Raw genomic sequence first — 25,214 nt, 5'->3', positions numbered from 1 at the left:
AAAACAGAAAGTTAAGGTGAATTTTAATCTTTTTAATCTTAACTTTTGTATGTTTTAAAGTATTACAATTTTTAATTGATTTTTTTATTGTTTTATCTTTTTTTTTAACCGCTTTGAGGATTTCTTTTTACAGGCAAGATATATTAAAAATACAGTGGTACTTCTGGTTACGTGCTTAATTCGTTCTGGAGGTCCGTTCTTAACCTGAAACTTCTTCACCTAAAGCACCACTTTAGCTAATGGGACCTCTCGCTGCTGCTGCGCCAGAGCACAATTTCTGTTATTATCCTGAAGCAAAGTTCTTAACCTGAAGTGTATGTAACCCAAAGTACCACTGTACAGATACTAACAATAAAAACCTCATATCACTAGCCCTTTTCCTTTAAAACAACCAGTTCCTAAAGGTCTGTTGGAATGAAAAGGTCTTTGCATGCCAGAGGGAGCCAGTCTAACTTCTCTAGGAAGGGACTTCCAGGCCCTCTTCTCATGTCACTTGCTTGTGATGGTGGTTGGACTGAGAAGCCTCACTCAAGAAAGATCTCTGGGCCCCGGGCAGGTTTTTATGGGAGAATACGGTCTTTGACATAGCCTGGACCTAAGCCATGTAGGGTTTTATAGGTTATAACCAGCACTGCGAGTTGTGCTCTGAAACAGACTGCTAGCCAGTGGAGCTATTCTAGCAAGGGAGTTTGGATTGGATTTTGGATTTGATATCCTGCTTTATCACTACCCAAAGGAGTCTCAAAAATCAATTTCCTTTCCCTTCCTCCCCCACAACAAACACTTCAGAGAAGTATAACTAGCCCAAGGTCACCCAGCAGCTGCATGTGGAGGAGTGGGGAATCGAACACGGTTTACCAGATTACAAGTCCACCGCTCTTAACCACTACACCACACTGGCTCTCAGGAGTTGCCTGCTCCCTATAACCAGCCCCATTCCAGAGGCTGGCCGCAGCTCTTTGAGCCAGTTGAAGTTTCTGAGCACTTTCCAAAGGCAGCCTTGAACAGAGCCAGTCTTACCCAGCCCTGCTGCACTTTTAATTGTCCTGACAGGGCAGCCAATGTCAGAATTATGCTGGTTGACTGACAAGGCAATCCTATACATGTTGGCTCTGAAGTCACAAAATGAAAGAGTTGGAAGGGACCCCCCCAAAGGGCAACTAGTCCAACCCCCTGCAATCCAAGAATTGCAGCTAAAGGATCCCTGACAGATTGTCATCCAGCCTGTGTTTAAAAACCTCCAATGAAGGAGAGTCGGTTACCACCTTCAAAGGGCTTCACAAATGTGTATAGGATTGCAGCCTATGAAGGAGCATGAACCATAGAACCAAGGAAGGAGAGTCCACAACCTCACATAGGGAGTCCGTTCCACTGTCAAATGTCAGAAAGTTATTCCTGTTTAGTTGGAATCTCTTTTCTTGTAACTTGAAGCCATTGGTTCAAGTCCTATCCTCCAGAGCAGGAGGAAAAAGGTGTCTGAAAAGTGACAGGAGTATGAAACAATTAGAGGGAATTTGACCAGCAGTGCTGTTTTCCTGTGTTTTTCCTTTTCAAAGCTAATTCTGGTGGTCTCTTATTAATCAAGTAGTAATAACATTGGCTTCCCTATAACAGTTAAGTTCTGCACTCAAGCACAATCGGCTCAGACAGGAGTCTGGCAGATGAGGTCTTCAATAGAATTGTTCTGTCTTAAACAAAGATTCAGGTAGGCAGCTGTGTTGGTCTGACGCAGTCGAAATAAATAAATAAATAAATAATTTAAAATGTCCTGTAGCACCTTAGAGACAAAGAGAAGCGGGTGGTGCTGTGGATTAAACCACAGAGCCTAGGGTTTGCTGATCAGAAGGTCGGCGGTTCGAATCCCCGCAATGACGGGGTGAGCTCCCGTTGCTCGGTCCCTGCTCCTGCCAACCTAGCAGTTCGAAAGCACGTCAAAGTGCAAGTAGATAAATAGGTACCACTCTGGCAGGAAGGTAAATGGCATTTCCGTGCGCTGCTCTGGTTCGCTGTACGCTGGCTCCTTCGGCCAGTAAAGCGAGATGAGCGCTGCAACCCCAGAGTCGTCCGTGACTGGACCTAATGGTCAGGGGTCCCTTTACCTTAGAGACCAACTAAGTTTTTTTCTGGGTATAAACTTTCGTGCTATCTGAAGATGTGTGCATTCACACGAAAGCTTATATCCAAAACAAACTTAGTTGGTCTCTATGGTACTTTTGGACAATTTTTTAATTTATTTTGTCTAAAACAAAGTTAGGAGCATAAAAGTTGCGTATCCAGCTTTGTCTCCACTGACTGATGGCAACTCTCTGGTATTTCTGAGGTAGCTGTTCTTTCCCAGACCTGTGCTCAGGATTGAACCTGGGACTTTATCCATGCAAATCAGTACCACTGAGCTATGGCTCAGCTTCAATAATAATAATAATAATAATTTATTATTTATACCCCGCCCATCTGGCCGGGTCTCCCCAGCCACTCTGGGCGGCCTCCAACAATCAAAATACAATACAGAGTCACAAATTAAAAACTTCCCTAAAAAGGGCTGCCTTTAGGTATTTTCTGAATGTCAGGTAGTTGTTTATTCCCTTGACTTCTGACGGGAGGGCGTTCCACAGGGCGGGTGCCACTACCGAGAAGGCCCTCTGCCTGGTTCCCTGTAGTTTTGCTTCTCGCAGTGAGGGAACAGACAGAAGGCCCTCGGCGCTGGATCTCAGTGTCCGGGCTGAATGATGGGGGTGGAGACGCTCCTTCAGGTATACAGGACCGAGGCCGTTTAGGGCTTTAAAGGTCAACACCAACACTTTGAATTGTGCTCGGAAACGTACTGGGAGCCAATGCAGATCTCTCAGGACCGGTGTTATGTGGTCCCGGCGGCCACTCCCAGTCACCAGTCTAGCTGCCGCATTCTGGATTAATTGCAGTTTCCGGGTCACCTTCAAAGGTAGCCCCACGTAGAGCGCATTGCAGTAGTCCAAGCGGGAGATAACCAGAGCATGCACCACTCTGACAAGACAGTCTGCGGGCAGGTAGGGTCTCAGCCTGCGTACCAGATGGAGCTGGTAGACAGCCGCCCTGGACACAGAATTAACCTGCGCTTCCATGGACAGCTGTGAGTCCAAAATGACTCCCAGGCTGCGCACCTGGTCCTTCAGGGGCACAGTTACCCCATTCAGGACCAGGGAGTCCCCCACACCCGCCCGCCTCCTGTCCCCCAAAAACAGTACTTCTGTCTTGTCAGGATTCAACCTCAATCTGTTAGCCGCCATCCATCCTCCAACAGCCTCCAGGCACTCACACAGGACCTTCACCGCCTTCACTGGTTCTGATTTAAAAGAGAGGTAGAGCTGGGTGTCATCTGCATATTGATGAACACCCAACCCAAACCCCCTGATGATCTCTCCCAGCGGCTTCATATAGATATTAAAAAGCATGGGGGAGAGGACAGAACCCTGAGGCACCCCACAAGTGAGAGCCCAGGGGTCTGAACACTCATCCCCCACCACCACTTTCTGAACACGGCCCAGGAGGAAAGAGCGGAACCACTGTATAACAGTGCCCCCAGCTCCCAACCCCTCTAGCCGGTCCAGAAGGATGTTATGGTCGATGGTGTCAAAGGCCGCTGAGAGATCCAGCAGAACCAGTAAACAGCTCTCACCTTTGTCCCTAGCCCGCCGGAGATCATCAACCAGCGCGACCAAGGCAGTTTCAGTCCCATGATGAGGCCTGAATCCTGATTGGAAGGGATCCAAATGGTCCGCATCTTCCAGGCGTGCTTGGAGTTGTTCAGCAACCACCCGCTCAATCACCTTGCCCAAGAATGGTAAATTTGAGACTGGGCGATAGTTGGCCATATTGGCCGGGTCTAGAGATGTTTTTTTAAGAAGCTGTTTAATGACCGCCTCTTTCAGCGGGTCTGGAAAGATTCCCTCGCAGAGGGAAGCATTCACCACCGCGCAGAGCCCATCGCCCAGCCCTTCCCGGCTAGCTTTTATAAGCCAGGATGGGCAAGGATCTAGGAGACAGGTGGTCGGTTTCACTCGTCCAAGCAGCCTGTCCACATCCTCGGAGGTAACAGATTGGAATCGATCCCATGAAACATGACTAGACAGGGCTCTAGCACTCTCCCGCCCCGGCCCTGCTCCCACGGTGGAGTCTACCTCCTTCTGAATCTGAGCGACTTTATCTGCAAAAAACTTTGCAAAAGCATTGCAGGAGATCTTGGGGTCCCTACCAGACCCCGGTGATAAAGGTGGTTCTGCTAGGTTGCGAACCACCTGGAAGAGTCTCCTGCTGCTGTTTTCTGCAGATGCAATAGAAACAGCGAAGAAGGTCCTCTTCGCTGTCGCCATTGCCACTTGGTAGGCTCGAAGTTGAGCTCTAACCCGTGTCCGGTCTGATTCAGAATGAGTTTTCCGCCACCGGCGCTCTAGCCGTCTCAGCGACTGTTTCATCGCCCTCAGCTCCGGGGAAAACCACGGAGCTGTCCGGGCTCCATGCAATCGGAGAGGACGCTTCGGAGCCAGACAGTCAATAGCCCTGGTTAACTCCGCATTCCAGCGGGCCACCAGGGAATCAACTGAAAGGCCATCAACATGGGATAATGCATCCCCTACCACTCTCTGGAAACCAATTGGATCCATTAAGTAGCGGGGGCGGACCATCTGAATCGGTCCCACCTCCCTGCAGAGGGGAAGGGTCGCAGAGAAGTCCAGCTGCACCAGGAAGTGATCTGACCATGGCACTTCTTTTGTTTCACTTTTACTTAGTGTCAGATCACCAACATCCATAGAGGTAAACACCAGGTCTAAGGCATGTCCGCGGCTATGAGTTGGACCAGACTTATTCAGGGACAGCCCCATGGAGGCCATGCTTTCCACGAAGTCCCGAGCGGCCCCTTGTAAGGTCGTGTCGGCATGGATGTTAAAATCCCCTAAGACAACCAAACTAGGTGTCTCCAGGAGCATATCCGCCACGACCTGAAGCAGCTCGGGCAGGGAATCCTTGGTGCAGCGGGGAGGTCGGTACACCAAAAGGAATACTGTACTGCCCCTATTGCCCAACTTCCAGAACATGCACTCAGAAAACTGGGTCTTCCCAATAGGACGCCTGGTGCAAACTAATGACTTCCTAAAAATCACTGCAACCCCCCCTCCCCGCCCAGATGGCCTGGGTTGCTGTGCGTAAGAGAAACCTGGTGGACAAGCAGCGGCAAGGACAGGCCCATCTGCTTCATCCAACCAAGTCTCTGTTACACATGCCAGGTCAAATCCTCCATCCACAATCAAGTCGTGGATGGCAGTGGTTTTGTTAATCATTGACCTGGCATTACACAGCAACACTTTCAGGTCATGTGGGTATCCCCTGCTGATTCCAATATCCATCCGGTCAGGACCAGACCTGGAGGCAGGGATAGTCCTCAGACAACGACTAAACCTGCCTCCTCGGTAATGACATGATCTGGTCTTAGCGTGACTCCTCCTCCTGCCCATGATCACTGAGATCGGGTGTCTTTCCAAGACTACCCCCCCTGTGGAACCTGCCCCAGCCATCCTGTTGGCTGAGGCCCAATCCCAGGCAGCCCTACCCCTATCCCCTTAAAAAACAAATAAAGACCATACACTAAATTAACAAAATAATACAAATAAAAAACAGAGAACAACGCTAAAATTAAACTAAACATTTGCCCCACCCCCAACAAAAAATAATAAAATGATATAAAAACCACCATTAAAACAAATTAAAAGTGCAGCAGTGAGTGCAGGCCTCGCCCCCTCAGCCAGGTGGAATTAGCAGGAGAAGGGAGCGGCCTTCCCAACACTCACGCAGCAGCAATGTCCCAGGCCTCTCTGCAGGCTTTTAAGCTGTAACGGAGAGTGCAGGCCCCGCCCCCTCAGCCAGGTGGAATTAGCAAGAGAAGGGAGCGGCCTTCCCAACACTCACGCAGCAGCAATGTCCCAGGCCTCTCTGCAGGCTTTTAAGCTGTAACGGAGAGTGCAGGCCCCGCCCCCTCAGCCAGGTGGAATTAGCAAGAGAAGGGAGCGGCCTTCCCAACACTCACGCAGCAGCAATGTCCCAGGCCTCTCTGCAGGCTTTTAAGCTGTAACGGAGAGTGCAGGCCTCGCCCCCTCAGCCAGGTGGAATTAGCAAGAGAAGGGAGCGGCCTTCCCAACACTCACGCAGCAGCAATGTCCCAGGCCTCTCTGCAGGCTTTTAAGCTGTAACGGAGAGTGCAGGCCCCGCCCCCTCAGCCAGGTGGAATTAGCAAGAGAAGGGAGCGGCCTTCCCAACACTCACGCAGCAGCAATGTCCCAGGCCTCTCTGCAGGCTTTTAAGCTGTAACGGAGAGTGCAGGCCCCGCCCCCTCAGCCAGGTGGAATTAGCAAGAGAAGGGAGCGGCCTTCCCAACACTCACGCAGCAGCAATGTCCCAGGCCTCTCTGCAGGCTTTTAAGCTGTAACGGAGAGTGCAGGCCTCGCCCCCTCAGCCAGGTGGAATTAGCAGGAGAAGGGAGCGGCCTTCCCAACACTCACGCAGCAAGCGGCAGCAGCAATGTCCCAGGCCTCTCTGCAGGCTTTTAAGCTGTAACGGAGAGTGCAGGCCTCGCCCCCTCAGCCAGGTGGAATTAGCAGGAGAAGGGAGCGGCCTTCCCAACACTCACGCAGCAAGCTTCCAACATTCAGCTGTAGCCTTCTCAGTGCCATAGCAGCATAGGAAACTCCTTTTTAGGAGTCCGACCTTTGAACCACCCAGTTCTGTGTTTAATGTGACCGCCAGCAGCTCTCCGGGGGACATTCCCAGCCCCGTCAGAAAATGCTATTAATGATTGAATTGGGTCCTTTACCGCTGAGTTACTCCCCTATTATTTTGTATCTTTCGAGCATTTGTACCCTGCTGTCAGGCAAAAGGGCTACAGTCAATGAAAACACAGAGTCTTTGTTGTTCAGCCGTTGAGTTGTGTCCGACTCTTCGTGACCCCATGGACCAGAGCACGCCAGGCACACCTATCCTTCACTGCCTCCCGCAGTTTGGCCAAACTCATGTTAGTAGCTTCGAGAACACTGTCCAACCATCTCATCCTCTGTCGTCCCCTTCTCCTTGTGCCCTCCATCTTTCCCAACATCAGGGTCTTTTCCAGGGAGTCTTCTCTTCTCATGAGGTGGCCAAAGTACTGGAGCCTCAACTTCAGGATCTGTCCTTCTAGTGAGCACTCAGGGCTGATTTCTTTGAGAATGGATAGGTTTGATCTTCTTGCAGACCATGGGACTCTCAAGAGTCTCCTCCAGCACCATAATTCAAAAGCATCAATTCTTCGGCGATCAGCCTTCTTGATGGTCCAGCTCTCACTTCCGTACATTACTACTGGGAAAACCATAGCTTTAACTATACGGACCTTTGTCGGCAAGGTGATGTCTTTGCTTTTTAAGATGCTGTCTAGGTTTCTCATTGCTTTCCTCCCAAGAAGCAGGCGTCTTCTAATTTCGTGACTGCTGTCACCATCTGATCATGGAACCCAAGAAAGTGAAATCTCTCACTGCCTCCATTTCTTCCCCTTCTATTTGCCAGGAGGTGATGGGACCAGTGGCCATGATTTAGTTTTTTTTATGTTGAGCTGAGTTACTCCCCTATTATTTTGTATCTTTCGAGCATTTGTACCCTGCTGTCAGCCAAAAGGGCTACAGTCAATGAAAACGCAGACAGTCTTATGGTCTAAGAAAACACACCACATAAAGAGCAAGGAACAGGGAAGGCGGGGGGGGGGGATAAGGAACCTTCATGCACCCATTTCTAGCGAGTTGTTCCTGTATTGACCAGCTGGCAGTTCAGGGGCAGGAGGCGCCTGATGGAGCTGAGCTTTTGGCAAAGCTGATGGAGCGAGCCTTCTGCAGCCTCTCTCTCTCTCCTGCTGTTGTTTTTGCTCATTCTGCATAATGCAGAATTGCACGGTCAATTAACTGCATATTCAACTAGGCGCAACAGATCCAGCCGAATAATTGGTGGGGATCTGTGGCACCAAACTCTGCTGCTGCCGCTTTCTGCCAGGCTCGGGCTGCTTATTTTCCAGGGCTGGGGGAATCGGCTTTCCCTGCCAGCGAGGCTTTGCATGCCTGCTGCTCCTCCAGCTCCCACCACGCTGCTCCGCCGGGCAGCGACCAGAACAAGGGCCGCTCAGCGCGCAGGCGCGCAGCTTTTCCCGGGACGCCTGCGCAGAGAGAGAGAGGGGGGGGGGAAGAGAAAAGCGCTTCCGACTCGCCCATGCGCACATCTTCCAGGAGGCGTGGCCTGCCTACACCTGGCGCCTGCGCGGAGAGAGAGCGAGGGCGTCGAAACGGGGGCCGCCGTATAAAACGGCCCTTGGTACGCATGCGCCCCGCCAGCACTCCCGCCTCCTAAGCCAGCGAGAGGAGCCGGCGTCCCGCGCGCGGGCGGGGAAGGCCGCGTGAGGCAAGAGCGAGTGGGAGGCTCGTTCGCTGCGCGTGCGCGCGGGAGAGTGGCGGCGGTGTGGCAGCCGCCGCGGCGTCCCGCGGGCTCTGCGCATGCGCGGGGCCAAGAGAGTGGGAGGCGTCGGGCCCCGGCGGCGGTGGCGGCGGAGGAGGCGCGGAAGGCCGGGAAGGACAATGGCGGCGGCGGCGGCGGGGGCCGCCTCAGCAGCAGCAGCAGCGGCGGCCGTGCCTGCGGGCGGCGTCCTAGGGGCGGGGGCGGCGGCGGGGGGCGCGCCCGGCTCGGGGGTCTCCTCCGCCGCCCCGTTGTCGGCGTCGCGGCGCAAGGACGGCGGCCCCTCGGGGAAGTTCTGGGAGAGCCCCGAGACCGTCTCTCAGCTGGACGCCGCGCGGGCCTGGCTCGGCAAGCACTGCAAGAAGGTGAGGAGGAGGAGGCGGCGCTGTGAGGGGCTTCCCGGCGGAGGAGGAGGAGGAGGCGGCAGCGGCGTCGCCTGAGGGGAAAGAGGCCTCGCCTTCTTCCCCTCAGGGGGCCCTGCCGCCTCCCCTCCCTCCCTCCTTCGCTCTCTCTCCTCATGGGCCCCTTTCCTTCCCTTGGCGAGGGAGGGAGGGAGGGCGGGGCCTCAGGGGGGGAAGCCGCCCCCCTCGCCGCTTCCGACCCTCGTCGCACCGGCGTTGGCGGGGAGGGAGGGAGGGAAGACCCTCGGCCGGAGGGAGCCTCCCTCGGGAGGAGGGGGGGCATCACAGCGGCTTCCCCTGACAAAGCGAGGCGACTTGAGTGCCAAAAAAACCCCAGCAAGACGGGAGGGTTTTTTTTGGGGGGGGGGCTTTGAAACCTCCCGCGCTTTCTCGGGATGGAAGCGCAGCTGAGGTCGGTGGGGGTTTACTCCTGAGTAAGGGTGTGCAGAGTAAGGAGGAGGGAAGCCCAGGGACTCAAAGGGGGCGAGGGAAATGGAAGAGCGACATGGTGTCCTCTCCGGAGGGTTGTTTCCCATTATAAAGGGTGTTTGAGGGGTGGATCAGCAGGACTTCAGCCAGCCGACTTCCTTTGGGACTGAGAGGGGCGCATGTAAACACGCTTGTGCAGGTTGCATTTTGCAATGAACAGGTGCTTAATTGTTGGCAGGCGGAAGGGTGACCCTTTTGGGGGGTCATGTGGTTTGTGTTTGCCCTTTTATCCTGTGAATGTAGATGTTTACATACAGAATAAGTATTGGAGGGGAGGAGGTTCATTGGTTTCTTCTTGTTTTCATTATATAATTTGTATTTTTTAAATATTGTATTTTTATGCTGTGAGCTGCCCTAAGACCTGCACACGAAGGGTGGCATGCAGATTCAATAAATGAATAAATAGAAGGGGTGTGTGTGTGTGTGTGGCTCAAGAGAGAAAAGAACTGAATGGAGTGTATAATCTTCAGAATAGTTGGGGGCAGGGACCTAGGCTCCCTGTCTCCTGAGAATGGTAGTTTAAAAGGGGAGTGGCTTGTGCAAATTGGTTCAGACTTGGTCAGGGTGTCCTGTTACCTACCTGGGTTTAGGGGAAAGAGGATAGGCTTTTCCAGTTGAATGGGAGCTCTTGTGAGAAGCGAAGGGGCGGGCTCTGTGCGGAAGAGGCAAGGTCTTTGCTTTCCCTGGGAAGAGCTAACAAAGGGCCAGCTGCCTCTTCACCCTGCAGTTGTGGGGCCTTGTTGTGTTAAAGCTGTCCCTGCTTCAAATGTCAGGTTGCTGTTATCCTTTATTTTCAGCCTTTCCGCAGGGTGGGCTATAAGAGGTCAGAGGGATAATGTGTGATGGAACAAAACAGGGGTGGGGGTGGGGAGGTTGTCCATTTGTAAAGGTCCCTGGGGCACATTCTCAGTGTGGTCTTTTGTCCTAAGAGGACTTCTGGGCCTAGATATGTGAGCTTACACTGGGTCATCAGTTTCATTTAAGTCTAGCTGAAGCTGTCTTTGCGTTAATTTCTGAGGTGGTGATGAAACCGTGAAGTGTGTCCAAGGTCCTCTGTGTGTGGCCAAGCAATTCCATACCATGTGGAACTTTAAATATGGGCTTGTTTCCCCTTTTTACGAGATGTCTTGGCATAGTAAATGGGAAAGCAGCATATAATCTCGGTGAGACAGTTAAAACATTACTAACATAGCAGTAAAAAGCATTACAGTATCGAAGTCTCAGAGGTCAGCGAATGAAACTGTTGGAAGTGTGCTTTAAAAGCATGAATGTAATAGATGAGGAAATAATTACTACCAATCCAAGAACCCAGGGCATAGATACAGAATTAAAACTACATTTATGTGTTTCCCTAGACCCAGAGATATATGATGGCTTTATTATTCCCTTTTTGAGGATGGAGCTTGGGAGGAGGGTTACCACCCATCTCTGTGCACGGTTGGAAGAAGCAGATTACCTTGACCCTTTTCAGTCTTGTTTCAGGCCTGCTTTTGCCATTGAAGAAACCTTGGTTGATGACCTGTGTTGGGAGAGGATTGACCCTCTTCGTTTTTCTCTCAGTGGCTTTTGATGCTGTTCTCCGTGGTATTCATCTGGAGTGGCAATGCTGGTTGTGTGTTGAAGGCAGAGTGATATTGGCAGTTTCCAGAGAGTGGCAGTGGGGGGCTGCTTGTGAGCCCATAGCAATCCGGCTATGTGGTTCTGGGGCTCCTTCTTGACCCCCATGCTTTTTAACAGCTGTATGAGTGGTTATCAAGGTAGGGTAGGAACAGAGTGTTTAGTATGCTGTTGACCCCAGCTCCTGTTTCTCTCTTAATCAGTTAAGGCTGTATAACTGCTCGATCGTTGCTTTGAGGTAGGAATGCTTTGGTTGGGGGCCAGAAAACTGAAGTTGAATCCCAACAAGACAGAGGTGCTGTGGCTTTGTAGCTCTTATGTCCAGGAATTGAGTAGGAGGCCTGTGGTGTCCAGCTTTGTCAAAATCAGAGCCACTTTATCTCTAAAGGACAGCACAACTTTCTTAGAGGAGGCTGCTAAAGATGTCAGAACAGTGATTTGTGGGCCAAATGTCAAAAGGGCATTGATCACTCAGAAAAGCTGTGCTGAGTGGCTGTTTGGAAACACAGCAATGACAGAGAAGCAAGCTTTCTTGGTTGCTATCACTGCCACATGGTTAGTGTAGTAGTGCATCCTCACCCATGTTAATTTAGAGTTGAAGGTTGATGCCACCTGTGCTCTTGCTGTCAGTTCTGCTGCTTCATTGCACACATGTCATTAGAGTACCAAGACAGCCCCATGGTTGACATGGATGCTGTGAAGTCCTGAGACAGCCACCCAGCTCACCTGCCCAGGCTCAGTTATACATGCCAGCTCAGCCCATTCATACATGACTCACCAGACCAGGGGATTGACTGACCTTTCCCTACCTACCATCAGAAAGATGGCAGTCTCTTTCACCTTCCCTGTCTTGGACACTTAGCTCCCCTGATCCACCTCTAGCAAAACACCAGGCAGAAGATAATATTCAAGCGAATAACAGTGTTGTAAAGTAAATAATTAATGCCAGGGGATATCAGACTAGGAGATGCTTGCAGTATAAAAATACCAGGCACAAATCACACCCCAGCTTTTACCTGTGATCAAAGAGGCACTCAGAATCACGGAGAACTCCCAAGTGCTTTGCCTCTGAAGTGCTGAACAGTGTCAGATGTGATACGCTTCTCCATCTTTTGCCAAAGGGCTCAGGCAGCCTTGTCAATAAGCCCACAGAAATTTCTAACCCGCAGTTTTATTTTTTCTCATAAAGTGGTTGGCAGAGACTGAACTCTTTTTATGAGGGAAAAGGGAGTCTAGTAAGATTGACTTCGCTTCTATGCAGAGTGCAGAGGAGGGAATTTTCATTTGTTCCTAGCTTAGAAATCCAGTGGGATACCAGAGAGATTCAGTGAAGGCAGAGTTGTAGGATGGTCAGGTGGTACCCGCTGCGGAAAATTTATTATCAACCCCCATTGATTCCCCCCCTCGCAAAAATGGTTTTACGTTATTTCATATTTTCTTACAAAGGAATAATAACAAGTAATAATAATAATAAACTTTTATTTATATCCCGCCCTCCCGGGCCGAAGTCGGGCTCAGGGTGGCTAACATCAGACACATAACATTCATATAAAATCAAACAATAATTAAATTACCTCCTAAAAAGATCTCAAAATCAAATCAAAGTCTAATTAGATGGCTTTCCACAGGGTTAGGGTTGGGAACAGTACAGTGGTACCCCGCTAGACGAATGCCTCGCTAGACGAAAAACTCGCTAGACGAAAGGCATTCGCTAGCGGAAGGCTGTCTCGCAAGACGAATTTTTCAATGGGCTTGCCTTGCAAGACGAAAAAATTTCCGATTTTTTTTTCTTTTTTCGTCAAACCGCTATTCTCTCGTTGGTGCTTCGCAAGACGAAAAATTCGCTATACGACAGCACTCGCAGAACGAATTATTTTCGTCTAGCGAGGCACCACTGTAATTGCGCCACTGAACTGAAATTTCAGCCTTCATGACATAGGGAAAACAGGCAAGTAAACAGCTATTTTGGTGGAGGAGGGTCAAGATATTAACCGATATGCATGAAATTTCATATATAGCTATATAATCCCTAGTATAGTAAGATAAGACCTTTGGAGCAGGCATTTTTTAAAAAAGTTTTTATGAACCGCCCTAGTAGGGCAGTAATTGTTCCTTGATAATTTGTCACCCCCTCCATTATGGAACGTGGGGTGGTCCGCCCCCTACGCACCCCCGCCTGCTATGCCCCTGAGTGAAGGTAGCACTTTCCTTGGCTTAGAGGAGGGTGCTTCGCTTCCTTCATGCCATGCTAGAAATAAATAGAATACCTCTTTGTCTCCAGCAGATGGCAGCTCAGTGCCCACTCACCTGTGTGTGATTATTCCACATTGCCTGTGATGATGCAAGGCTAGATGTGTGGGAGGGTTAAGGCTTAGTGGAGACCATAAGCAATGCCTACCTTGAACAAACTTTCAAATTCCTGTGAGATACCATTTCTTTTACACATCCATCAGTGCACATGGTAGTTTACAGCATAAGTGAAAAATCTGGGTTGCTGTGCAAAGGAAGTGACAACTTTGAAATTTGACAGTTGAGATGACAGAGGAAAGGGATGTGAGAGACAATGGCAGTTCAGGATTGTGGTGAACAAATGTCATTACACAGGCTTTGTTGCAATTGGGTAAGAAGGTGGGGTGTCAAGTAAAGGCTCAACAGAAAGAGGATTTTGAGGATCACTTTAATTTGTGAAATGTTCATACAAATGTGCATTTCTCTTACTGGTGCAAGCTCATGCATTTGAACAGTGGACAAAAATGTGAACGTAATCTTGGCTTGCAAATGGTTATCAGCTTTGTCCACTGTTAGGCGCTGTTTATAAGAAATCCATGCAATATAAATAGGGTGCCCTTAATGCTTGAGAGATGCCCAGAGTGGCTGGGGCAACCCACTCAGATGAGCAGGGTACAAATAATTTATTATTATTATTAGTAGTAGTAGTAGTTGTAGTACTGGTAGTAGTAGTATAGTATAGTGTTGAACACAGGACTTGCCAGTAATAGTAATGTATGTATGCTACATGTGATGGTTTGCATTTAATGTATTGAAAACTAATAGCAGCTTAAATGAACTTGGCAAATTTAAATCTAATGACAGCTCATCTTTGACTGCCTAGCTACTAACCTGTGTTGCAGAATAACTGTTAAAAGTCAGGATTAAAAATTCCCGAACATAGCAGAAATGGACCTTGAATTTGTGGCGTTAAAGTTGCTATAGCTTGTGAGTGACTTTCCAGATGAGTGTGAAAAGACAAAGATTGATTTGGGAAATGTTTGCTTTTCAGTATGTTCAAGCAGATGCTCCTACCAATAAAACACTGGCTGGGCTTGTTGTGCAGCTGCTGCAGTTTCAGGAAGATGCCTTCGGAAAACACGTTGCCAATCCTGCCTTTACAAAGTTTCCTGTGAGTATTTAAAATGCTCTTGTAATGTTTCTTCAGCTGTTGCGTTTGCCATATACTTCAAAGTCATTAGGTCTACAGCTGCTTCCTGAAAAGCTGCCAACATTTCAGAGCGGGAGGCTGTATTTGAACCCAGAAGCAAAAGGATTCTGTCTGTTTCTCTTGGTGTCAGAAACACAAGTTGACAAATTTAGCCTTCACTCTTCATAATTCTTGTGCCGTTGTATCTGCTAACAACCCTGCAGGGTTCAATATACTAAGAATACTGTAGGATTAAATCAGAGCAGGGCTTTGTTTCGAGACTTTAATACATAGGTAGATGGAACCCAAATACGTGCTTGGTCCAAGCCGTTTAGGATTTCATAGGTCAGCATCTTGAGTTGCGATTCCCTTTGTGAACTTCAAGATGGCAAACTCAGTGATGGCATGCATTTAAATTGATCTCTTTGTCTTTATGATTTAAATTAAATAGATCAGTCTTGAAGTTGCAGTTGGATTACCCCTGCTTATGTAGTGCTTGTTGGCCACAGTACTGGAGCAACTTGAGAGACCACGTATTTTATTGTAGAATATTTCACTACACCCCTGACAAGAGGGATAGTTGGATAGTCACACACAGAGGACTGACTAGACCTCAAGGGGCCCTGATTTGGTGCTGAGTAATTATCTAGGGCCCTGACCTTGTTTGGGTTCATATCATTTGCGCCTACTTGGTTGCACCGATTCATTAGTAGGGTAGGGGTGAGATAACTGTTCACATACACTCTGGGAGTTGTTTCTGTGCAACGCATGGCCCGCCAATGTTTGCACTACAGATTTGCAATGCTGCAGATTTTCAAGCAGTGTACTGTTTAATATTTTAGATTCACATGAACTTTAAGGACAGTATGCAGGACCCAAATGTAATTTGAAATCTCATAACATTGTGGGGGGTGGCTGGGAGATACAGGAGACCAGTGAGGTGTGTGTACTTTGAGTTTCAGCCTGCCAATACTTTTCTCAAATAGTGTGATTTTTTTGCAGCTGGTTCCTTGGGAGGCTTGTACTGTTTAATATTCCGCTGCTTCACTGCTTGCTTCTGCTTTTGTTAGTGTGAGTATGAATGTCACCTTGATATTTTCTCCGTTTTAGGCAAAGTGCTTCATGGACTTCAAAGCTGGAGGAACACTATGTCACATTCTTGGTGCTGCATATAAGTACAAAAATGAGCAAGGATGGTGAGTCTTTTTCTTTTAATTTTCTCCCAAGTCCTGCTCAAGAGTATGAGCATGTGGCACTCCCTGCATTAGTTTTTGGTAGACAGATGAAAATGATTTTATTTCAAAGAACTTGTAGTTAAATCAGGTTTTTCATTGGAAAATTACTCTTTTTATTCTTTCCTGTGTGCTGTTATTTTGTAATATAGTGGGTTGGGTCCATAGATAAGCATGGCAAGGTGGACTTTCCTCTAACACACACACAACTCTCTCTCTCTCTCTCTCTCTCTCTCTCTCTCTCTGAGGTTCTATAGATTCTGTGGGGTCCGGTGGACTGGCATGTCCAGGGTGCAGGGTCTGTGAGAATCGTGTTGTAGCAACTTCCACAGTTTGCTTCCTCTGTCTAGCTTCATGCTTATCTGTGGACCCTGTCTGGTGATTTTACATGCCATTGGAGAACTTATGAAGCAGAGTGGCATAACATTTATTAAATAGTCACTTGTTTTTCCTTTGACCTCTCAAATTTGTTAGTGTTTCAGATTCTGCCATTCGCTTCTTGATGAGTGAGGCTAAAGGAACAGGCAAATGCTGGGAGCAAACAGGGCAAGAGCATTAGATCTTATTCTTCCCTGTAACTTTGAAAATAATCTAGCTGGCTGCTATCCTTAAACAAAACACTGGATTAGTCTTTGGATTGAGCCAGCGATGCAACTCTTGATATTTTCAAGGCTTGTAGGAGAGAAGAGGAGGAAAGGAAACAATGTCAATACACTTGTATGCATATATGCTTCTCCTGTTGCCCATAGGGTCTGTGGTGAAGATAATGGACTGCTGTAATTCCATTATAGGGCTGCTTATTTTCCTTTAGATGCATAGCATTTTTCTGGGGTATCTCCCTTCCCCCAAATCCTAGATAATTGTGGCTGTTCTCACTGCCTTTATTTTTTTGTCTGGCATCACATTCCTTTCTCTTGCTCCACCCCATTAAGCTGGGGTTCCTTGGAGTGCCCTAAGTCTAAAGGCTCCCTAGGAAATGTTTCTGTATGCCTTGATAGAACTTCTGTTGGAATTGATGGGGAAAGGTGTTGACTTAGCACGTGCTCAGGACCATCAAAGACTCTTTACTATAATTATCAGATGCTGTATGCCCCTAATTCCATGCAATGCTGTCTTGAATTATCCCAAACATGTCTAAAGGTTTTTAGCTAGTCTAAGTACGATATAAATATTTTTTGTTGCAGGCGCCGATTTGATTTGCAGAACCCTTCCCGAATGGATCGAAACGTAGAAATGTTTATGAATATTGAAAAAACATTGGTGCAGGCAAGAGTTCTATTAATAATAATGATTAATTTATGGTCTTCTGTTTGAAAATGTATTTCTAGCTTTAAGGCTTGCTGTGAGTGTGATCTACGTAGGAATCCCAGGCCCACCTGTGAACGTATGGAAAAATTGCATTCGTAGCTTGCTGGCATATTGTCCCATTAAAAATACAGATTAGCAGGGAGGATAAGGGGATAAATGTGTATGTGGTTAAGAATTCAGGAAAGGAAGCAATTAATTTATAAAGCAGGATTATCACTTATAGAACAATCAATTGGCACAAAGTTCTTCAGTTTTGTCTACCTTCACAATAACCCTGTGAGGCAGATCAGTCATGTTTGCAGCAGAGCCAGCATGATTTTCCTGGAGCCATATGGCAGAGGTGACAGGTCTAGGTGCCCGTGCTAGCGCACTCAGTTATGCTTGCAAAATTCAGTTCTTAATTTAGTAAACAATTTATATACTGTTTGGTTATAATAAAACCTTACACAAATGAACCTCAGAATAATAAGTTACATTGCAAACTATACTGCGAAGGAAGCATGGACAAAGAAAACCACCAATGGTCATCCTATAGCTCACTTTCGCTTCGGCTGTTGATACTTCACCAGCAAACCTGCTGGGCTCTGATGATAATTCATGTCCTGGGATGTCACCAGCACAAACTTAGCTTAAGAACTGAGAGCGGTATTCTGTTCAACTAACCACTTTGTGTGTATACCTGAGATTTAGCCGTCTTCCAGTTCACCTTGACAGGGCTTCTGCAATGTGAAAACTTCCATCTCTACCAGCAGAAATTAACCTTATAAAAGATACTGGCTGGGCTCCATAGAGATAAACAACACCAACAGTTATTATTATTTTATTATTTATATGCCGCGCATCTGAACGAGTTGCCCCAGCCACTCTGGATTCCTTCACAATAAAGCACGTCTAGTGGGATATTTCAATTGGAACAGCAGATCCCCATTCCTTATGAGAGACAGTTTGAAAAGTCCCTCCATTTCATACACGGTTTGACACATGATGTGGGTAGCTGCTGCTGCAGACATAGGAAATCCCAAACACCCTACATGTAGTTGAACATGTTGCATTGTTTTTGGAAGCTTGCTATTATCATAATTTTTGACCTTAAATGTACATTTAATTCTAAACAAACACAACAGATACTGTTGCTTTCCTGGTTGTGGGAATAATGAGATATTAATTGTGATGGACTGAGCCCTAGTGTGGAATAAACTAGCCCTGGTGCATGTTAATGCTCTTGATCCTTGATTCTTTTGGTTTCTCAGTTGAACTCTTGGCTGCTTATAGTGTCTCTGTGCACTGAGCCACAGCCGAATACTAGCACAGTGTGGGGAAATTAGATGGAGAAGTTTTTCTCCTCGTGATACTGGAACCAAATGAGGTTCTCCGGTGAAGCTGGGTAGAGATCCAGGACATACAAACAGGAAGTATTTATTCATATAGTGCATGCAGGTGTGTCCCCCCAAACTTAGATGGAGATTATATTCCAGAACCCGTGCGCATAAGAAAAATAGCATAATAAGTGGGGAGCACCCTATACATGCCCTCTCTGCCACACACTCTCCAATCCATACAAAGAATTCATACAAAGAAGAAAATATTCACAACTAGAATGGAAGCTCTGGGGTTGGCTGGAGGATGTGCAGGAAAGCAGCTACTGCTGCTACCGCTTTCACCAGCTGCTAGGCACAGAGGCTGAGCAGCCTAAACAAAGCCTGACAGCACCTCTTTGCGGCTTCCTCTGCCCTCACAGATGTCCTCTTTGGGCTCCAGGGAGGGTCCCCTTGCAAGCCATGAAGACTCTCCAGCTCTCTCACGCCATTTCCAGGTTGTGTGTAATGGATTACCATAGTTGTGCCGGTAATCTCTATATTACTGGTTTTTGTTTTTAATAAAATGATCTTTCCTTTATTTTCTCTTCCAGAATAACTGTCTGAGCAGACCAACCATCTACCTCGTACCAGAAATTGAACTGAAGTTGGCTAATAAGCTGAAGGACATTGTCAAACGTCACCAGGTATCAGGCACATCATACATTTAGCATGTCAAATGTTGATCTGTCCAGCATAATTGCAAAGTGTCTCAGCACATAGGAACATAATTATTTCAGACTCCATGGACAGCTGTGAGTCCAAAATGACTCCCAGGCTGCGCGCCTGGTCCTTCAGGAGCACAGTTACCTCATTCAGGACCAGGGAGTCTTCCACACTTGCCTGCCTCCTGTCCCCCAAGAACAGTACTTCCGTCTTGTCAGGATTCAACCTCAATTGGTTAGCCACCATCCATCCTCCAACCACCTGCAGATACTCACACAGGACCTTCACCGCCTTCGCTGGTTCTGTTTTGAAAGAGAGGTGGAGCTGGGTATCATCCGCATACTGAGGAACACCCAGTCCAAACCCCCTGATGATCTCTCCCAGCGGCTGCATGTAGATGTTAAAAAGCATGGGAGAGAGGACAGAACCCTGAGGCACCCCACAAGTGAAAGCCCAGGGGTCTGAACACTCATCCCCCACCACCACTTTCTGGACAAGGCCCAGGAGGAGGAGCGGAAATACTGTATAACAGTGCCCCCAGCTCCCAACCCCTCTAGTCAGTCCAGAAGGATGTTATGGTCAATGGTGTCAAAAGCCGCTGAGAGATCCAGCAGAACTAGGAAACAGCTCTCACCTTTGTCCCGAGCCCATGAGTCTGTTCAGCAGCCTCAGCTTGTGTAGCTGGGGTCAGTCAGAGTCCCCCCCTCCCAAGCCAGGTGGGAAAAGGCCTGCAAGGCAGGGAGCAGTTCTTCTAGGATTCACAGTCAAAATGGTCTCTAAGAATAGACTTAAGTGTGTTGTGCTTCTTGCTAAAAGGAGCTTAGTGTTTATATAGCTTGTGAAATCAGCAGTGGATTACAGCGTATTAATGTTGTCTTAACATTAGGGGCAGGTGGCAGCATGTCCACTTAATCTAAAATTATGGCATTCACTAAAATGTGCCCTGGCAGAGGTAGAAAACATGCTCTTAAGTTTTATTAAATATTAGAAACAGCTTATTAAGTATAGAAAGAACAACATGCAAGACATCGGGTTTCTACATCGCTCAAAACAACGTCAGGTGAAGTTGATTTAAATGATACTAATAGAATGCAGTTGTTTTATATTTATTATACTGTATATTGATGACATGATATAATATTTATAAGAGCCCGCTGAAAAAGAACCCACCAGACAGGAGTCTTTTGTTTCCATTGTTAGCAGGAAGGGATAGCAACTTAGAACCCCCCCGCAAGTAATGAAAACATTTGCCCATAGCTTCTAAAATAAATCTGCATTTAAAAGGGGTAGGAAATCTGAATTGCAAGTGATGATGCTTCCAAAACAATTTATAAACTAGTGTAAAAGAAATCTAATGTGGGCATTCATGGTGGGATCAGTGCTGGGTGATGCTCGTAGTTTATTTGAATTAATAAATGACTCTCCTGTATCTTGAAAGAAAGAGGAAGCAATTTAGACTATTTCACTTTCACTAATGGCTGGAATTTTTCCAGGGGTTTTCCTTGGTAAGAAACCAAAATGGGTGTGCTCTTACTATGCCCAGAGTTCAGTTGAGGAAATGGGGCTTATAGATCACTACTCCAATGCCATCTAGTGTCATGTTGTATCCAGGCTCCAAATATGGCATGGTGCTGGGAAAGGAAGGTGATTCTTTATGCATTTATTCCTTTACATATTTCTGATGCAATACCTGTTTTTGATCTGTCCTAGGGCACAGTCACTGATGAGAAGTCTAAAGCCACGCACCATATTTATCCTGTTCCTACCTCATTGGATGAAGGTAAAATTCATTCATTCATTTCTTACTACTCACCTCAAGGGTCTTTGGACCAAAAGCTGATATAGAAGTTATTGTTGTTGTTGTTGTTTAGTCATTTAGTCATGTCCGACTCTTCGTGATCCCATGGACCAGAGCACGCCAGGCACTCCTGTCTTCTATTGCCTCCCGCAGTTTGGTCAGACTCATGTTGGTAGCTTTGAGAATACTGTCCAACCATCTTGTCCTCTGTTGTTCCCTTCTCCTTGTGCCCTCCATCTTTCCCAACATCAGTGTCTTTTCTAGGGAGTCTTCTCTTCTCATGAGGTGGCCAAAGTACTGGAGCCTCAACTTCAGGATCTGTCCTTCCAGTGAGCACTCAGGGCTGATTTCCTTCAGAATGGATAGGTTTGATTTTCTTGCAGTCCATGGGACTCTCAAGAGTCTCCTCCAGCACCATAATTCAAAAGCATCCATTCTTTGGCATTCAGCCTTCTTTATGGTCCAGCTCTCACCTCCATACATCACTGCTGGGAAAACCATAGCTTTAACTATACGGACCTTTGTCAGCAAGGTGATGTCTCTGCTTTTTAAGATACTGTCTAGGTTTGTCATTGCTTTCCTCCCAAGAAGCAGGTGTCTTTTAATTTCGTGACTGCTGTCACCATCTGCATTGATCATGGAGCCCAAGAAAGTGAAATCTCTCGCTGCCTCCATTTCTTCCCCTTCTATTTGCCAGGAGGTGATGGGACCAGTGGCCATGATCTTAGTTTTTTTGATGTTGAGCTTCAGGCCATATTTTGCGTTCTCCTCTTTCACCCTCATTAAAAGGTTCTTTAATTCCTCCTCACTTTTGCCATCAAGGTTGTGTCATCAGCATATCTGAGGTTGTTGATATTTCTTCTGGCAATCTTAATTCTGGTTTGGGATTCATCCAGTCCAGCCTTTCGCATGATGAATTCTGCATATAAGTTAAATAAGCAGGGAGACAATATGTATAGAAGTATTCTAAGTAAATGAAATATTTTGTATCAATCCCATCAGTTTTGTGATATAAAAACGTAGATTAAAAAAAATAATACTTAGGAGATGTTCTGGAGAGTGGAAAGCATCAATTATTTATGCATTATAAAAAGTGGAATGAGATACCGTATTTTCTGGCGTATAAGACGACCCCCAACTTTTCTAGTTAAAACATAGAGTTTGAGATATACTCGACCACAGATTCTCCACCCGGCGTATAAGACGACCCCCGACTTTTGTGAAGATTTTCCTGGATTAAAATGTAGTCTTATATGCCAGAATGTACAGTATGTCTGAAATCTACTGGATAGTTTGATCAACATAGCTTTTTCATTCAGTTTACAGACCTTGGAATGGGGAAAATGGTTTTTGAGCATTACCTGGGAAATCACAGAGAAATATCTTAATAGGTTTCAGGGTACTGAGGTTTGTATTTAACTTCATTTACACTGTCAGTGCCCACAACACAAATGAATACAAGTGGATAATACAATACCCTGTCCCACACAGGGCAGGGTATCTTAATTTTCACAGTAGAGGAGATTATCTTGGTGTAGAGAAATGCCAAAGGTAATAATAATAATAATAATAATAATAATAATAATAATAATAATAATAATAATAATTTATTTTTTATACCCCGCCCATCTGGCCGGGTCTCCCCAGCCACTCTGGGCGGCCTCCAACAAATACCAAAATACAATACAAGTCACAGTTTAAAAACTTCCCTAAACAGGGCTGCCTTTAGGTATTTTCTGAATGTCAGGTAGTTGTTTATACCCTTGACTTCTGATGGGAGGGCGTTCCACAGGGCGGGCGCCACTACCGAGGTAAGCAGAATGAATCTAAGCCAATGTGATTAGATGTACTTAGGCTTTGTTTCAATTTAGGATGAGAAGTAAGGTGTGAGGTCTCATAGTGAAGATGGGTTTTCCAGAATCAGTTTGGTGCACATTACTGATCTGAGAGGGAGGTGTCAGGAAGAAAAGGCCATAAGTGAGAAGGGGGTGGAGTCATTTAAGTATCTATTCACAGAGCGGCACCTTTCAAACTAGTAATGGGAAATCCCATTAGATGTTCTTTCTGAGCCTTGTATATTGTGAGCTGGTTTGCATGTCATGCTAAGCCACTGTTTGTTTTGAACCACAGCTTACTTCTGAACACCCCATTGCCACCTTGAAAATGTGGCACAAACACAACAGCATTGCGTGTTGTGTTATACAAACTCAGATTGTGGTTTGTTTGAGCAGGGATGCAGGTTGCATCCCTGTATGGGACAGCTGCATATTTCTGCATAGCAGGGGGTTGGACTTACATGATCCTCAGGGCCCCTTCCACCTCTTATACTTCTATGACAATGAGGTTCTCCTAACCACCACCCCTCCAATCCCCTGAACTGATGCCAGTCTGTTTCGGAGCAACGCTAGATGGCAGCATTCATCTGTGTGGAGCTTTGAGCACACAGTGGCTTCATCATCCTTGCTGTGTGGTGTTTTGCATTCTAGTGGTGTCTGCTGAATTTTTCTGTGCGCTTAATTCATTGTGAGGTGTTGTCTGCTGGATCGTATAGTATCTGAGATAGTTTAAATGGAGCGGCGAATCATTTTTATTTAGCTGTTGGAAAAAACTGAGGAAAATTCAGGTGCTACCCTAAAGTAGCCTCTTGTGCTAGTAGCCTTTTGTTCTGGTCACCCATCCAGAGCTGCTGTAACGGTATTGTGAAAAAAGCATGTGTTCACACGTGCATGCTTGTTTACACTGTTGTCCTTGTGTGGGTCACCGAGTATTTTTGACTGAACATACTCAGGGAAGAGTTCTTTTCTCTCTCCATCCCACTCGGTGTGGAAAGGGGGAACTTGCTCTTCTCCTATATTCTGCTTTTGGATATGCTTAGTTGATCTGGGCAGCTTTCTCTGTATTGATGTATTTTTTAAAAAGTATTTTTCCCCCTTTGCTGTCAAAAAAGTATTTTCTAGTACCCTCTTCTTAGAATAATAGACTTGTGGAGTTGGAAGGTGTCACAAGGGTCATCTAGTCCAAACCCCTGCAATGCAGGAATCTTTTGCCCCACGTGGAGCTCGAACCCAAGACCCTGAGATTTAAGAGTCTCATGCTCCACCAACTGAGCTGCCCCAATCCTTAATCAATCAATTAGTTTATTACAGTCATAGGCCAGCAGTTTAAAATTGGCTAAAAATACAATACTTATAATAACAATATACAATAATTATAAAAACAAGCCAGAATAAAAACAGGGAGGCAAGAATCGCTAACCGACTAGAGTTTTGGCTCTAAAACTAAAGCAATCCAATTGAACAATGGCAAAGAAGAGTCATGCGTCTGACACCACCATACTGACACCTTCTTAAAATGAGTGAAGGATGTAAGAAGAATCTACTGGATCAGGACGATAGCCTCTCTCCAGTATCCTGTTCTCACAGTGGTCAACCAGATGCCTGTTCTGGGAAACAAGAAATGTAGGGCCTGAGCACAACAGCCCTCTTCCCAGTTGTGCTTCCCAAAAGCTGGTATTCAGAGGAGCACTGCCTCCGACAGGGTTGGGGGAACATCTTCATTCTGGCTAGTAGCCATTGATAGAGTCGCTCCACAAGGATTGGTCTAATCTCTGTTGAAGCCATTCAAGTTGGTGGCATCCAACTACTGCTTGTGGGAGGGAATAGAATAGATTTGCGTACCAAATCTGTGCTAACGTGCGGTGTTTGTAAAAGAGCTTATATTTTTCTAAGTCTTTTAGCAGAGGAGCTTCTCTGCTGGTGCAGCCTCCTGTCTCTCTCCAATGACAAGCACACTCAGGCAGCGGTCTAGACTCTTGTGAGATCTGCTCGGCCTTGAAATTCTGCCCTGTCAGCCTACTCCTCCCTCAGGGGAGGATAGGATTTCTCACTTCAAAAATAGCGTTTCCTCTTTCTGGGAATGAAGTATCACTTGAAAGCTGTGCTCTGCTTCCTTTATCTGGAAGAAAGCACGATCCTTTTGAGCTGGGCTGAGTGCAGGCTACAAAAAAAGGGGAAAAAGAAAGAAAAAGAGGGAGGGTAGGAATAGTGCTTGGCAGGATGTGCAGAGGTCATAATGAAGAGAGCAAATGTGGGGAGCAGAAGCTGCTCTGTGTGCGGATGCTGCTTTTGCCCTGGTTCTTGGCCTGAGAAAGTCCGGGGTGCGAGGCGGGAGGCACGTTAGCACAGGGAACAAGAGAGGGAGGAATTATCCCAAGACTAGGGCCCAGAATTGTGTTACACTTTTGGAAGCTGGCTGCATGCAATGACTATGTCTTTTCTCTCCTCTCTCTGAACTCTCCATGACCTGTCACTCAGCCCCGAGCCAGCCTGCTCCTCAGCATCTCTGCTTCGCCACAGCATTCTCTCCTCTGCCACCCGTTGGTTGCAAAGATTTGTTGTCAAAATAGCATCGGCCAAGTAAAGCTGTGCAAGTTCAGTTTCC

The 25,214-nt window shown here is 46.9% G+C and overlaps 1 protein-coding gene across 2 annotated transcripts in view; it reads left to right on the top strand.

The window, feature by feature from the left end:
* The first annotated feature begins 8,681 nt into the window (after positions 1 to 8,681).
* Positions 8,682 to 25,214, top strand: part of SMARCC1 (SWI/SNF related, matrix associated, actin dependent regulator of chromatin subfamily c member 1) — an 89,748-nt gene continuing 73,215 nt past the window's right edge. Inside the window, exons 1-6 of one of the 2 annotated variants that reach the window (XM_033166150.1) lie at positions 8,682 to 8,855; positions 14,278 to 14,397; positions 15,526 to 15,611; positions 16,832 to 16,913; positions 18,865 to 18,957; positions 20,687 to 20,756. In XM_033166150.1, coding sequence (XP_033022041.1) covers positions 15,538 to 15,611; positions 16,832 to 16,913; positions 18,865 to 18,957; positions 20,687 to 20,756 — 319 coding nt within the window. In that variant the 5' untranslated portion in view covers positions 8,682 to 8,855; positions 14,278 to 14,397; positions 15,526 to 15,537. Of the gene's footprint in view, positions 8,856 to 14,277; positions 14,398 to 15,525; positions 15,612 to 16,831; positions 16,914 to 18,864; positions 18,958 to 20,686; positions 20,757 to 25,214 lie in introns of those variants that run through there. The other variant, XM_033166149.1, reaches the window with a different exon arrangement.

Source organism: Lacerta agilis, chromosome 12, assembly GCF_009819535.1.
Source record: "Lacerta agilis isolate rLacAgi1 chromosome 12, rLacAgi1.pri, whole genome shotgun sequence".
NCBI lineage: Eukaryota > Metazoa > Chordata > Lepidosauria > Squamata > Lacertidae > Lacerta > Lacerta agilis.
The sequence above is the reverse complement of the archived record's forward strand: the minus strand, read 5'-3'. Positions and strand labels throughout refer to the sequence as shown.